The sequence below is a fragment of the Cervus canadensis genome, chromosome 13 (assembly GCF_019320065.1).
Source record: "Cervus canadensis isolate Bull #8, Minnesota chromosome 13, ASM1932006v1, whole genome shotgun sequence".
Classification (NCBI taxonomy): domain Eukaryota; kingdom Metazoa; phylum Chordata; class Mammalia; order Artiodactyla; family Cervidae; genus Cervus; species Cervus canadensis.
Genome location: NC_057398.1, coordinates 25,338,297 through 25,351,650, shown reverse-complemented (window position 1 = coordinate 25,351,650; position 13,354 = coordinate 25,338,297). Strand labels below are relative to the sequence as shown.

General features: G+C 43.5%; 1 protein-coding gene across 1 annotated transcript; it reads right to left on the bottom strand.

Moving 5' to 3' along the window:
- Positions 1 to 7,860: 7,860 nt before the first annotated feature.
- On the bottom strand, positions 7,861 to 10,717 carry LOC122451719 (PRAME family member 12-like). Its single transcript, XM_043484633.1, has 3 exons — positions 10,431 to 10,717; positions 9,436 to 10,008; positions 7,861 to 8,434 (listed from the first exon to the last, which is right to left on the bottom strand). The coding sequence occupies exons 1-3, from the start codon at positions 10,715 to 10,717 to the stop codon at positions 7,861 to 7,863; spliced, it is 1,434 nt and encodes a 477-aa protein (XP_043340568.1).
- Positions 10,718 to 13,354: the final 2,637 nt, after the last annotated feature.

The window sequence follows — 13,354 nt, the reverse complement described above, 5'->3', positions numbered from 1 at the left end:
TCAGTATAAAAGGCAGATTCAGGAGCCACCCAGGGCACCTACAGTGTCACAAGAACCTCAAAAACAATTTATTCTTCCAATAAAGAACCTGAGACCCAGGGCATGAAATGAGCTGCCAGAAAGTTACTGGGAACTCCCAGTGAGCTCCAAAGGGTTTGTAGGTCAACAGAGTTTACCATTCTCTGAGCATCCCTATACCTATGATCAACTAAAGGCCCCAGAACTTTTTCAAAAAAAAAAAAAAAAATAGAAAGTCATCGGATGGGGAAATCTGATCTGGATTTTCTTTCTTCTCTGCTCCCTGGAGTTAGTGCCAATCAAAAGAATCCTGAGTGTGAAGCCATAGCCAATGGAAAGAATCATCAAACTGACCACCAGTCAGGACAGGCTTGTCCCAGCCAATAGGCTGACCTCCAGGCAGAGACACCCAAGGTGACGTTTAAAGTGCTGGCTTCTGTAATCAAAGCATCACACCTTGGCAGAGGGAATGACTGACCTGTGAGATTCTGCCTCAGGTTCTGATCGTCACTGAGGCCTTGGTTATGGTCTGATTATGTCTGCAGCCTTTAGGTCAAACAACAGCCCTGCCATCTATGGACAATTTATTATGCACTATGCACTTGGCTCAGTGCTTTTTTATGAGTTAGGGATTATATGGTACTCATTCAATACAGTGAGAGATAGACTCAGTGCAGGGCAGTAACTTCTTCCTGGAGGGCAGTAACACAGCCTGCTGGTGGAGGAACTTGAAGTTCTGTTTGTCAGTGCTCCTGAATATTAAACTGTGCTGTCCCAGCACCCTCCTGTGAGTTGACCACTGTGAGCTTTGTAATAAAATACTGGAGTCATAATTTCCTCTCTTATAAAAGGGAGAAGGAACAAGCATGAGGTTCAGGTATTTACCATGTTGCTTTCTCTTCAGAATCTGTTATTCCAAAAACTAGGCAGGTAAAAAAAAAGTGTAGTAGCTCTACTTACTGCAGTGGTTCCCAATGACTGGTCCCCTGACCAGCAGCATCAGCATCACTTGAGAACATTTAAAAAAGTGATTCTCAGCTTCTCCCCAGATCTACTCATTCAGAAACAGAAGAACCAACATCGGTGTTTAATGAAAACCTTCTCCATCCCTTACTACATCTGGGGGATGTGCAGACAGTCATAGGCTCTCACCTCCACCCTGAACCACTGTCCCTCCACCTTGTCAACTGCCTTGAAAAGAATAGGTGGATCTAGAGCTAAGCAATAGAATGTGTACTGAGCCCAGAGAATACTTTCATTTGGTGTTCCTAACATTGACCAGGAGGAAGTGATCAAAACCATCCCCAAGAAAAAGAAATGCAAAAAGGCAAAATGGTTGTCTGAGGAAGCTGAGAAAAGAAAAAAAGCTAAAGGCAAAGAAGAAAGGGAAAGATAAACCCATCTGAAGTTCCAAAGAATAGCAAGAAGAGAAAAGAAAGCCTCCTTAAGTGAACAATGCAAAGAAATAGAGGAAAACAATAGAATGGGAGAGACTGGAAATCTCTATAAGAAAATTAGAGAAACATTTCATGCAAAGATGGGCACAGTGAAGGAAAGAAATAGTATGGATCTAACAGAAGCAGAAAATATTAATAAGATATGGCAAGAATACACAGAGGAACTGCATAAAAAAAGGTCTTAGTGAGTCATAACCATGAGGGTGAGACGGCTCACCTAGAGCCAGACATTCTGGAATGTGAAGTCGAGTGGCCTTTAGGAAGCATTACCGAAACCAAGCTACTGGAGGTGATGGAATTCCAGCTGAGCTATTTAAAATCCAAAAAGATGATGCTGTTAAAGTGCTGCACTCAATATGCCAGCAAATTTGGAAAACTCAGCAGCAGCCACAGGATTAGAATATGTCAGTTTTCATTCCAATCCCAAAGAAAGGCAATGCCAAAGAGTGTTCAAACTATCGCTCAATCACCCTCATTTCACATGTTAGCAAGTTAGTTCTCAAAATCCTTCAAGCTAGGCTTCGACAGTACATGTACCAAGAACTTGCAGTTGTACAAGCTGGATTTAGAAAAGGCAGAGGAACCAGACACAAAATTGCCAACAAATGGTGGATCATAGAAAAATCAAGGGAATTAAAAAAAAAATCTCCTTATGCTTCATTGACTACAAGGAAGACTTTGATTGAGTAGATCACAGAAAACTATGGAAAATTCTTAAAGAAATGGGAATACCAGACCACCTACCTTGCCTCCTCAGAAATCTGTATGCAGGTCAAGAAGCAACATTTAGAACCGGACACAGAACAACAAAGTGGTTCAAAATTGGGAAAGGAGTACGTCAAGGCTGTATACTGACATCCTGCTTATTAATCTATACGCAGAGTACATCTTGGGAAATTTCGGGCTGGTTGAAGGTCAAATGGAATCAAGATTGCCAGGAGAAATAACAATAACTTCAGATATGCAGATTATACCACCCTAATGGCAGAAAGTGCAGAGGAACTAAAGAGCCTCTTGATGAAGGTGAAAGAAGAGAGTGGCAAGGCTGGCATAAAACACATTTTAAAAACTGAGATTGTGGCATTACGTCCCATCACTTCATGGCAAATAGATGGGGAAAAAATGGAAATAATGACAGATTTTATTTTCTTGGGCTCCAAAATCATTGTGGATGGTGACTGCAGTCATGAAATTAAAAGAGGCTTGTTCCTTGGAAGAAAAGCTATGAAGAACCTAGACAGCATATTAAAAAGCACACCTTGCTGACAAAGTTCCATATAGTCAAGCTATGGTTTTCCAGTAGTTATTACAGATGTGAGAGTTGGACCATAAAAGAAGACTGAGTGCCAAAGAATTGATGCTTTGGAACTGTGGTGTTGGAGAAGATCCTTAAGAGTCCCTTCAATGGCAAGGAGGTCAAACCAGTTAATCCAAAGGAAATCAGTCCTGAATATTCATTGGAATGACTGATGCTGAAACGGAAGCTTCAATATTTTGACCACCTGATGGGAAGAGCCAACTCATGGGAAAAGACCCTGATGTTGGGAAGGATCGAGAGCAGGAGGAGAAGGGGGTGACAGAGAATGAGATGGTTGGATGGCATCACCAACTCAATGGACATGAGTTTTAGCACACCCTGGGAGATAGTGAAGGACAGGGAAGGCTGGTGCGCTGCAGTCCATGGGGTCACAAAGAGTCAGTCACAGCTGATTGACTGAACAACAACTCAGTTCCCCTTCCAATCTTCTCTTAAGCTTTTCCTTGGGGACAAGTATTTCACTTGCCTTTTCAGTAAATAGAGGATGTTGGAGCCAAAAGGCCATTATCCACTGCAGTTCCCCTTCTCTCAAGATAGTCTGCCCTGAGGGTAATTCAAGAAGGAGAAAACAGGATGGTTTTCTGAAGCAGTTAAGATGCATATCATATGGATGACTTCAGTAAGTCTAGACTCTTTCCATACATAAAAAAGCATGAGAAGGAACTTCCCTGGAAGTTCAGTGGTTAAGAATCCACCTCTTGGGATACAGCTTGGATCCTTGATCCAGGAAGATCCCACATGCTGTGTAGCAACTAAACCCATGCCCCACAAACACTGAGCACTCAACTAGAGCCTGGGACCCGTGACTACTGAAGCCCACATGCACTGGAGCCCGTGCCCTGCAATGAGAGAAGCCAGCAAAATGAGAAACCAATGCATTTCATCTAGAGAGTAACCCCTGCTCACCAGAACAAGAGAAAGGCTGTGCTCAGCAAGGAAGACCCAGAAGAGCCAAAAAAAAAAAAGGTAAAATAAAATCATAAAAATAAATAACAACTTTGAAAAACATGAAAATATTTAATTTGAGATGTGTCATTTTTATAATATGCAGTAATCTTTTGATATTTTCTGAATTTTTTTAAGCAAATGACATTATGTATTCTGGCCCCCCTTATAACTTTTGAATAGTTCTTCAGATCTTTCTGAGAAGTCACCTTTCTGGCTATAATCTTTTGTAAATTCACCAAATAAAACATTTGTCCTATTTTAGGTTGTGCATTTCTTATCATTTTACATGCTCTTCCATGACATTTTCCCAATCCACAGTGTTCTGTTCCCATTCACCTGAGTTCCAGGTGTTACATGGAAACTGTCAGCTAAAACATTAGTCACCACCTGAAAGCAGAGAGTTATTTTATTTGGTGGAAATGTTTAGGACCCAAGCCAGGGAGATAGCATTTCAGAAACTCTGAGAAAATTGCTCCAAGGAGGCAGGAAGGAGAGTCAGGCTATATACAGGTTTGTAACAAAGGGAGCAGGCAGTCTGAACATTAAAGATTACTATGAGGTAAGAAAAGCCAGATATCAAGTTATATTTAGTTTTGTATGTATGGGAAGATGCAAGCCTCTGGGCTCACTAAATTGATTCCTTTCATGTGCACCTCAGCTCTCTGGGGCCAATCCTGTCTCCTTGTTCACCTTAGGGGTGGCAGACATGGCAGATGGCTGCTTCTTTCATTCTCAGCTCCTCAGCAATCACCGCAGGGAATGGCGACATCTGCTGGATTGGAGGATTACATCACTGTGCAAGTATTTTGTACTCAAGTGGCATTTAAAGGACAGCATAATTCTTTGTTTAATATTTATTATTTTTATTATTTGACTGAACTGGATCTTAATCATGCACGAAGGATCTTTGATCTCCCTTGCGCCCCTGAGGGATCATTTAGTTGTGGCAGGTAAAAGCTTAGTTGCAGGATATGGGATATAGTTCCTTGACCAGTGATTGAACTCAGGCTCCCTTCATTGGGAGCATGGAGTTGTACCCACTGGCCCACCAGGGAAGCTCCAGGATAGCAAGAGTTATTAAAAATTCTAAAGTATACAGTCCTGATTAGGAAATTGATTTCTCTCCTCTGGCCTGATCTAACCAGCATGTGGCCTAGGAGATCTAAGGCTCAGAATGTCTATCACTGAAGATGAATCCAGTCTCTCTTATTTCCCCCCACACCCTATCCCCCTAAACTGGCTACTGGAACAGTTTAGGTGAACCCTGACTCATTGGTGACCCCATGAAATATGTGAGTCCAATTTCAGTCCCTGGGTTTTGCTTTCCTCCCTGTTGTGAGCAACAGAGGGATAAAGACTTAGCTATTCACTGGGAAGGAGAAGATGTGGGGGAGGGGAAAGCATCATGGAGTTCTTTCATGATAAGGAGATCTTTCTAAATAAATCTAGAGCCAATCCCTCAACAAGCAATATCTCACTGAATCCTACTAAAAATCTCTTAAACCGTGTGTGCATCATTCTGTTCATTGTGGGGGAAACAAAGATCCGCCTAAGAGCTATATTTCAGCCCTATATCCCCTTCCTCCAAAAATAAACAATTACAGCCTCTGAATGCTTAGCAGTGAAACTTTATTTGGCTTCATTCTGTTTAGACACACTGTGAGGATTAAATTCATGTGTCAACTTCACTGTGAGATGAAATGCCCAGATCTCGGGTCAAACATTCATTCTGGGGGAATCTGCAAGGGAATTCCTAGAGAAGATTAACATTGGAATCGGTAGACTGAGTCAAGATATCAGCCCTCACCAGTGTGGGAAGGCATCGTCTTATCTTCTGGGGGCCTGAATGGAACAAGGGCAATTGCTCTCCCTCTCTCTCTTCTTGGCCATAAATACTGGAGTTTCTGGTTCCTAAACCTTGAAACTCCAGGACATACACAAGTGGTGCCCTAGATCTCTGGCCTTTAGCCTTGACTTAGAGCTCTGCCATCATTTCCCCTGATTTTCAACCTTAATGTCTGAATTATACCATAGCCTTTCCTAGTTCTCTAAGCAACAGACAGCAGACAGTGAGACTGTTCAGCCTCTGTAATCATATCAGCCTCTCTTCACTTGTCTGTATAACTGGTGAATCATGAACAACCCATGGTTGAACTGCTCAGGGTCACTTAGATGAGGGTATTTTTAACAGTGAATTTAGTCTGCATCATATGTAGTTGGTTGAATCCGAGAACGATGAGCTGAGGATAGGGAGAGCCAACTGTGAGGCATATGTAATACATAACACATATTTGTTGCATATTTGAGCATTCTTATATCCAGACAAGCTATCTTTGACCTTTCTGTTAGGGAAGGACTGGAATTGTAATGGGAATTATCCATTTATTCCAATATTACCAACCACCCAAAATTATATATCTATGGAATGTGGTATGGAAATAATAAATGCACGTTAAATGTTTTTGCTCTTTTAGCAATTTACTAAAAGGAATTTGGATGCCTGGCCACAACTAGATTATATCCATGAGGACCACTACTCACCCATGACAAGCATGGGATGGTGGGAACCAGGTTCAACCTTATTGGCAGTGTGGAAAACATCTTGCAGAACTGAGGAGATTGCCTTTGGCAGTAAAGCACACAGAAAGGAAAGCAACTGCAACTTGTACATCCCCTGGTACAAGCATGAAGAATACACGTGCCCCAGGTCATGGCCTGAGTCATCAGTGAGAGCTCTGCCAAGAGCTCTTCATTCCAGTAGGTCACTGGATACACTCTGTGTTCCCCTTTGTGTTATCAATGCACTGAACAGCCAAAGAAATAAGCACAGAAGTGAGAATTGCCCCACGGGGCTTACATGGTGGCTCAGACAGTACAGACTCTGCCTGCATTGCAGGAGTCCAAGGTTTGATACCTGAGTCAAGAAGATACCGCGGAGAAGGGAATCGCTACCCACTCCAGTATTCTTGCCTGGAGAATCCCATGCATAGAAGAGCCTGGTGGGCTACAGTCCATGGGATTCCAGAGAGTCAAAGATGACTAGGTGACTAAGCACACACACACATACATACACACACACACACACACACACATACAAACACAGGAGATGCCCCAGACAGAAAAAAGAAATTATAGGAATGGTAAGGTTTTGAATCATGGACAACACTGTGCCTAATTTTATCAGTAGCTGGAGATAATGGAGGCATAAACTGAACACAGAATAATACATCATGGAAGACAGCAGTTGATTTTCCATGATCGTCTCTTTATTTATTTCTGTTAATTATTTTTGATAGGACAATGTCACATTATGTCTTCTTTTACAACAAAATAAATGTCACATCTATACATTTATCCAGTCTCATTTTAAATTCCTTTCCTGTTTAGCTTACCAGGAGGATCTCTTTATTCCTGACAATTTCTTTTTTTTAATTTTTTTGAATTGTATTTTTATATTTTTAGCACTAAAAACATTTTGTATTGGGGTATAGCCTATTAACAATGTTGTGATAGTTTCAGATGAACAGTGAAAGGACTCAGCCATATATATACATGTATCACTCAACCCCCGCCCCCCCCATGCCAATCCAGGCTGGCACATAACATTGAGCAGAGCTCCATGTACTATACAATAGGTTCCCATTGGTTATCGCTCTACATAGCTGTATGCACATGACCTTCCTAAAGTCCCCAACCATCCCTTCCCCTGGGCAACCTTGAGTTTGTTTTCTAAGTCTGTGAGTCTCTTTCTGTTTTGCAAGTAAGTTCATTTGTATCATTTCTTTTTAAATTCCATATATAAGGGGTGTCTTATGACATTTCCTGACCAACTCTTTACAACAATCTCCTCAAGGATAACTCCAACACATGGGTCTCCAGCGTGTAACCACCCAGGTTCATATCAGATGCTAGAAGCACATGTCCATGAAAGTCCCATCCCCTCCCAGAATCTACATTTCCCCCTGCAATCCTGCACCACCCCCACTATCACCTTTCCTTTTCCCAATTGCATTGAGCAGATGTCTGAAACCCTGGGTCTGTGTTCCCTTCATGATGTCCCCAAGTTCTGGATTTCCATTTCAAGGTGCACAGAAGAAAGCTTCTGATAGAGGCAACCCCCTAGGCAGGGGCAGGACAGCTGTATATAATGGGCTCCATGTGATGGCATACAGCCTCATCACAGCGAGGACAGGGGCTGAGGCTAATCCAGATGATCCTGGGACGTCCCAAGTCTCTCAGAATCTCCAACAGCTGAGCCCGAAGCTGGGCAAGTCTCGCTTCCAGGAGAACACCCCAAGGTCTGTAAGTCTCCTGAGGGGCAGGATAACGCTCTTGCCTTAAACAGGGCAGCACAGCGGTGTGTCGCAGCAGCTTCTCCATGCCGGCTGTGGACAGGAGGTTCCCGCACAGGCTGAAGGACCTGAGCTGGGAGCAGCGGCTCAGGGCAGGCAGGAAGGCCTCCAGCTGGGAGTCCGTGATCCCACACATGTCAAAGTCCAGTTCCTGCATGGTGGCTGCAACTTTCTCCAGCAGAACTTGGAGGAGCTCAGGCTTAAAGTCAGTCATGGTGACACCACTCAGATCCAGGCTCTTTAGCTGACTGACGTCTGGGCTCTGGCACAGGTGGGTCAAGTCTGATTCTGTAAGCCAGCAACTGATTATTGACAGGCTGTCCAAGGGGGACTTCAGGCACCTGGGGAGAAACCAAGCAATTAGTTCTTGAGAACTGGGGTGCCAGTTGCATACAGCTGATAGACAAAAGGTTTCCACAGGGCTGAGTTTTGTCTGATTGTCTGTTCTGAGGATCAGTACACTGATGCACCAGTCTCATCCTAGTCTGAGCCTTGTCAACCTCACTTCTGTATTGAGTCACTTCATAACACCAGAAAGACTCTCTAGCCCCATCTATCAAGAAGATTACAACATATTCCACTTCCCTCCAGAGATAAATGAAGATCATGGAATCACTAGAACATGCTATGAAGAGATCCAGAGAGTGTCTCCATCAAGTGTGGACATTACTGAATATTAGTGTCGGGAGATGAGATTTCAAAATGGTGTAAGGTAAGGCTTCGTTCAGGCCAAGGTGGAGCTCCAGATCCTATCATTGGCCAGGTGAGGCTGTAGGGAGACATACATAAAGAACCAACTTACACAAGATCCCAGTGATGCCTGTCTAAAGGGCTCACTGACATTTCTGCATGGTATGCAAGCTTTCTATCAGTGTTTATGATCCTTTTCTCTCAGCTCAATTAACACAATCTCCAGAACCATTCTTCTCCTATACCTGGATTAACTTATCCAGAGCACAATACAATGTTTTACACAGAGGGAATTTAGAACAGGTTCGCTGTGTGCACAAACCTTGGGAGCATGGAGATTTTCTTCAGAAATGCTCTGATCTAATGTAGTTTCCCAACTTCAATGTCATTTCTAATTATCTTATTTTTACCATTTTGACATAGACACCTTCAAGGTAGGAGGAAATTGCAAACTCTGGGATGCAAGCATCCCAGTCATTACTCCATACCTTCCAAGCAGGGTGTCTCACAAGAGCCAGTAGACCACTTTAACCTCCTACCTTGATTTGTGTGGTTTGGGATCACCACACTCTAGGAGAGAGCAACAGAGGAGACTGTGCTTTTGACATCTAATGTTGTGTTCAATGTAACCCAGCCAGTGGTCCACACTCACCTGAGCATCTGGTCCAGGTGGCCTTCAAGGAAGGAGGGAGACTCCAGATGGAGATCCCGGAGGTGGCCCAGCTTCAGAAATTGAGAGGTAATTTGCACAATGTGGTGCTCTTCCTGCTTCTTGAAGGCAGACACGTGGATGGGGAAGAGAACCAGTCTTTGCAAATTACACATCTCACCCAGGAAAGGAGCAAATGTGGCCAGGGTGGACAGATTCCATGTGCAACTCACTTGCATCTCCTGAATACAGCCCAGCTGCACCATGCTCAGGATCTTCACAATATTGTCCATTGGCATTGAAATAATCTTCAGCTTCTTACAACACAGGTGGATGGAAGATTTTCTCTGCTCTACCCACCAAAGGAAGTAGGTGAGGAAGTTGTCCAGGGTCTTTTCCTTCAGGCACAGGTCTATGAAAACCTTCAGTGGAGCCAAGTGCTGCTTTGTCATTGACCTGGGCTCAGTCACTTGTGCCATTCGTGAGCTTGAGCACCCATAACTGCTGGCTCCGGACCACATGCTCCAGAAGTTCTGGCCAGTATTTCGTAAATCTAGCACCCGCAGTTTGCACCTCCTGGGAGAAGAAGATTGATGAGGATGCAGTAAAAGCTTCACAGGGTAGAAAAAAACAGCCTCACAAATTGACAGAAGACTGCCCATCTGTGCTGTCACATTCCTGACGTCACCAGCTGCCTTGCCTTCCTCCCTCTCTGCCTCACTTTCCTCCATCTCCCTTTCCTCCATCTCCCTTTCCCCTCTTAACCTTTCTGATTCTTCACTTCTAGTAACTCTAACCATGACTGGGAGGAGTTGGGGAATATTCTTTCAGGATCCCCTTCTTGAAAGGCACTCTTATGCTTTCAGAAAACATTTCCCCTAGTGAGCCAAGGCTTCTTCATTGCCAGTTTCAGAACCCTCTGAAGATGTTGTTACCCCACCCCAGGTGTCTCCCCTGAGACACCCAGGACTTTACCAGATTACCCGAGTCAGACTCACCTGGATCGAACTTTCTGGGCAAGCAGAGCATCAAGTGCTTCCAGCATGGCTTGTAGGGGCCCCACATGAGGCGGGTCAATAAGGGCCCCCACAGGCAGGCGGACAAAGGGCCAGGTTTGCACCATTGCTTTCAGGGTCTCAACACGTCTCCCATGGAAGGCTTCCAGGAAGAGTGGTGGGAAGAGCTCTATGGGCAGACTCTCCAGAGTAGAAAAGTCCAAGTCATTGTCCCTCAGCAGGCGCATTCCCGCCAGGTCAACGAGTCTGGGTGGGGTGTGGACACTCATCGTGACTCTGCTCCAAAATGACTCCTGTTGACGCTGTCAGGGAGCAAGGGATCCATTTTAGACAATGCAGGAGCACACCTTAGAATGTCTCCCTACTCTTCCAAGGACTCCACTCAGGGCTAAGGTCATTTATCTAGCAGTAGTACAAGAGAGGCACTTAGCCATATTACACTAAGCAAGGCTCAGTGGAGACAAAGTGATGACTCTTTCTGTATTTTGAATATGCATTTTACTAGTACTGAGGAGGCAAAGGCAACCACTAGCCCATTTGGGTCCATCTACCGCTTTTCTTATTCATTTGCATCTAGAAATGAATGCATACTAAAGTGCATGAAAACTGACTCCATCTTTATTTGGGGAAAATATTCTGACTATCACTTAGAGCTCTAACTCTATGGGAAGGGGAGAGTCATGTGGATCCATACAGCCTCCATTGTCAGTTATTCCTAAGATGAATGCCATTTGTATACTAATATGTATTTTAAATTTCATAAAATAAAATTCCAAACTGATATATTTCACTAAAAATATCTGCTTGGTATAGACATTTAAAGTGATACCAGCTAAATCACAAATCACAGTGTTTGAGATTCAGGCAAAACTACCCTGAGAGGCAAAACCAAAACCTGAAATGTGTTCATAGGAGAGAAATGATTCTTTTTGAAAACCCTGCCTACCATCCAGAGACACATGCCTCCCTCCAACACTAGCTAGCCATGAGTAAGAAAAGGACATCCTTATCTGAGGGTGGTAGCTTACTGCTCTGCTGTGGCTGGTGGAGCACTCAAACCTCAGATCCTGTGGAGAACCTAGCTGGTGTCTCCAGAACCAGAAAAGTCTATACCTCTTCTCCAGTGCATGAGGCTTTTAAGGGCCATTCTATTCCCATCATCTCTCTGTCCCACTACTAAACCAATCAGAGAGGGACATCTGATTAGGTTATAGACCTCCCACTGTATTGGTCTTGATTGGATCTTCATTTTTTCTGTAGGTTAGTTTATTGCATCTTATATACATTCAGGAAGGAGAAAATGATCAGGTATCTGGGTAATAAAGGACCTATTCACTTCCCAAACATAGAATGACTTTTACCAATATGGACAGTTAAACTCTTGGGAGTCAGACAGGAAAGGATTGTTGGTTGCTAACACTGAATACAAAAGAAAACAAAAGTTCAAAGTATCATTATTGGGGGAATTTTGGTGAAGTCAAAATTAGCAAAATATCCCTGAATTAAAATAGCTTCATGAAAACAGTGATGTTGCTCTTAAAGAAAACAAAATGCACTCATCCATGTATCAGCTTGTCACTCAGGTGTTATGTAGGAAACACAGGAGATTGTGAGCGTGTTCCGGCAGCAAGGGAAGAGCTGTCCAGGATATGGTTGTTTTTTTCCAGCCTTAAGCCACATCTTCTCTGAAGGTGGACAGTTCAGGACACTTACTTCTCAGAAGTAAGAGTGGGTCTGGGCAGGTTGGAGTTGGGCATTTCTAAAGGGACCACGTGAATGATAAACAACAATGTAAAATAAAAGTTTCTTTTACTTTTTGGAAACAGGGAAATTTAAAGATGTTATTCAAGGTGATATTAAGATAGTAAAAGAAGACTCCCCTAGTGACTCAGAGTAAAGAATCCCCCTGCAGATGCAGGAGACACTGGCTTGATCTTTGACCCAGGAGGATACTACATGTTCCAGGGCAACTAAGCCCAGGAGTCACAACTACTGAGCCTGTGCTCTACAATAAGAGAAGCCGCAATGAGAAGCCTGGGCACCACGAGGAAGAGTAGCTCCCACTCACCACAACTAGAGAAAGGCCTGCACAGCAATGAAGAGCATGGCAACCAAAACTCAGGAAAATAATTTTTTTAAAAAAACATAGCAAAGGATAATGGCTCAGAGGAGTCACTCTCAACTTCACTTCAATTCAGTTCAGTCGCTCAGTCATGTCCGACTCTTTGTGACCCATGGACTGCAGCACATCAGGCCTCCCTGTCCATCACAAACTCCCGGAGCTTTCTCAACTCATGTCCATTGAATCGGTGATGCCATCCAACCATCTCATCCTCTGTCATCCCCTTCTCCTCCCGCCTTCAATCTTTCCCAGCATCAGGGTCTTTTCAAATCAGTCAGCTCTTCTCATCAGATGGCCAAAGTATTGGGAGTTTCAGGTTCAACATCAGTTCTTCCAATGAATATTCAGGACTGATTTCCTTTTGGATAGACTGATTGGATCTCCTTGCAGTCCAAGGGACTCTCAAGAGACTTTCCAACACCACAGTTCAAAAGCATCAATTCTTCAGCCATCAGCCTTCCATAAGGTCCAACTCTCACATCCATACATGACTATGGGAAAAACCATAGCTTTGACTATGTACACCTTTGTCAGTAAAGTGGTGTCTCTGCTTTTTAATATGCTGCCTAGGTTTGTCATGGCATTCCTTCCAAGGAGTAAGCACCTTTTAATTTCATGGCTGCAGTCACCATCTGTAAGGATTTGGAAGCCCAAGAAAATAAAATCTGTTACTGCTTTCAATTTTTCCCATTCTGTTTGTCATGAAGCGATGGGATTGGACTCCATGAACTAGTTTATTTAATGTTGAGATTCAAGTCACCTTTTTCACTCTTCTCTTTCACCA

Bases quoted from the DNA above. Each gene is read 5' to 3' on its own strand.
- LOC122451719 (XM_043484633.1), bottom strand. From the start codon at position 10,717: ATGAGTGTCCACACCCCACCCAGACTCGTTGACCTGGCGGGAATGCGC. The intron at 10,009-10,430 runs GTGAGTCTGACT...TTCTTCTCCCAG, and splicing joins GCCCAGAAAGTTCGATCCAG to GAGGTGCAAACTGCGGGTGC. The intron at 8,435-9,435 runs GTGAGTGTGGAC...GTTTCTCCCCAG, and splicing joins CACCTGGACCAGATGCTCAG to GTGCCTGAAGTCCCCCTTGG.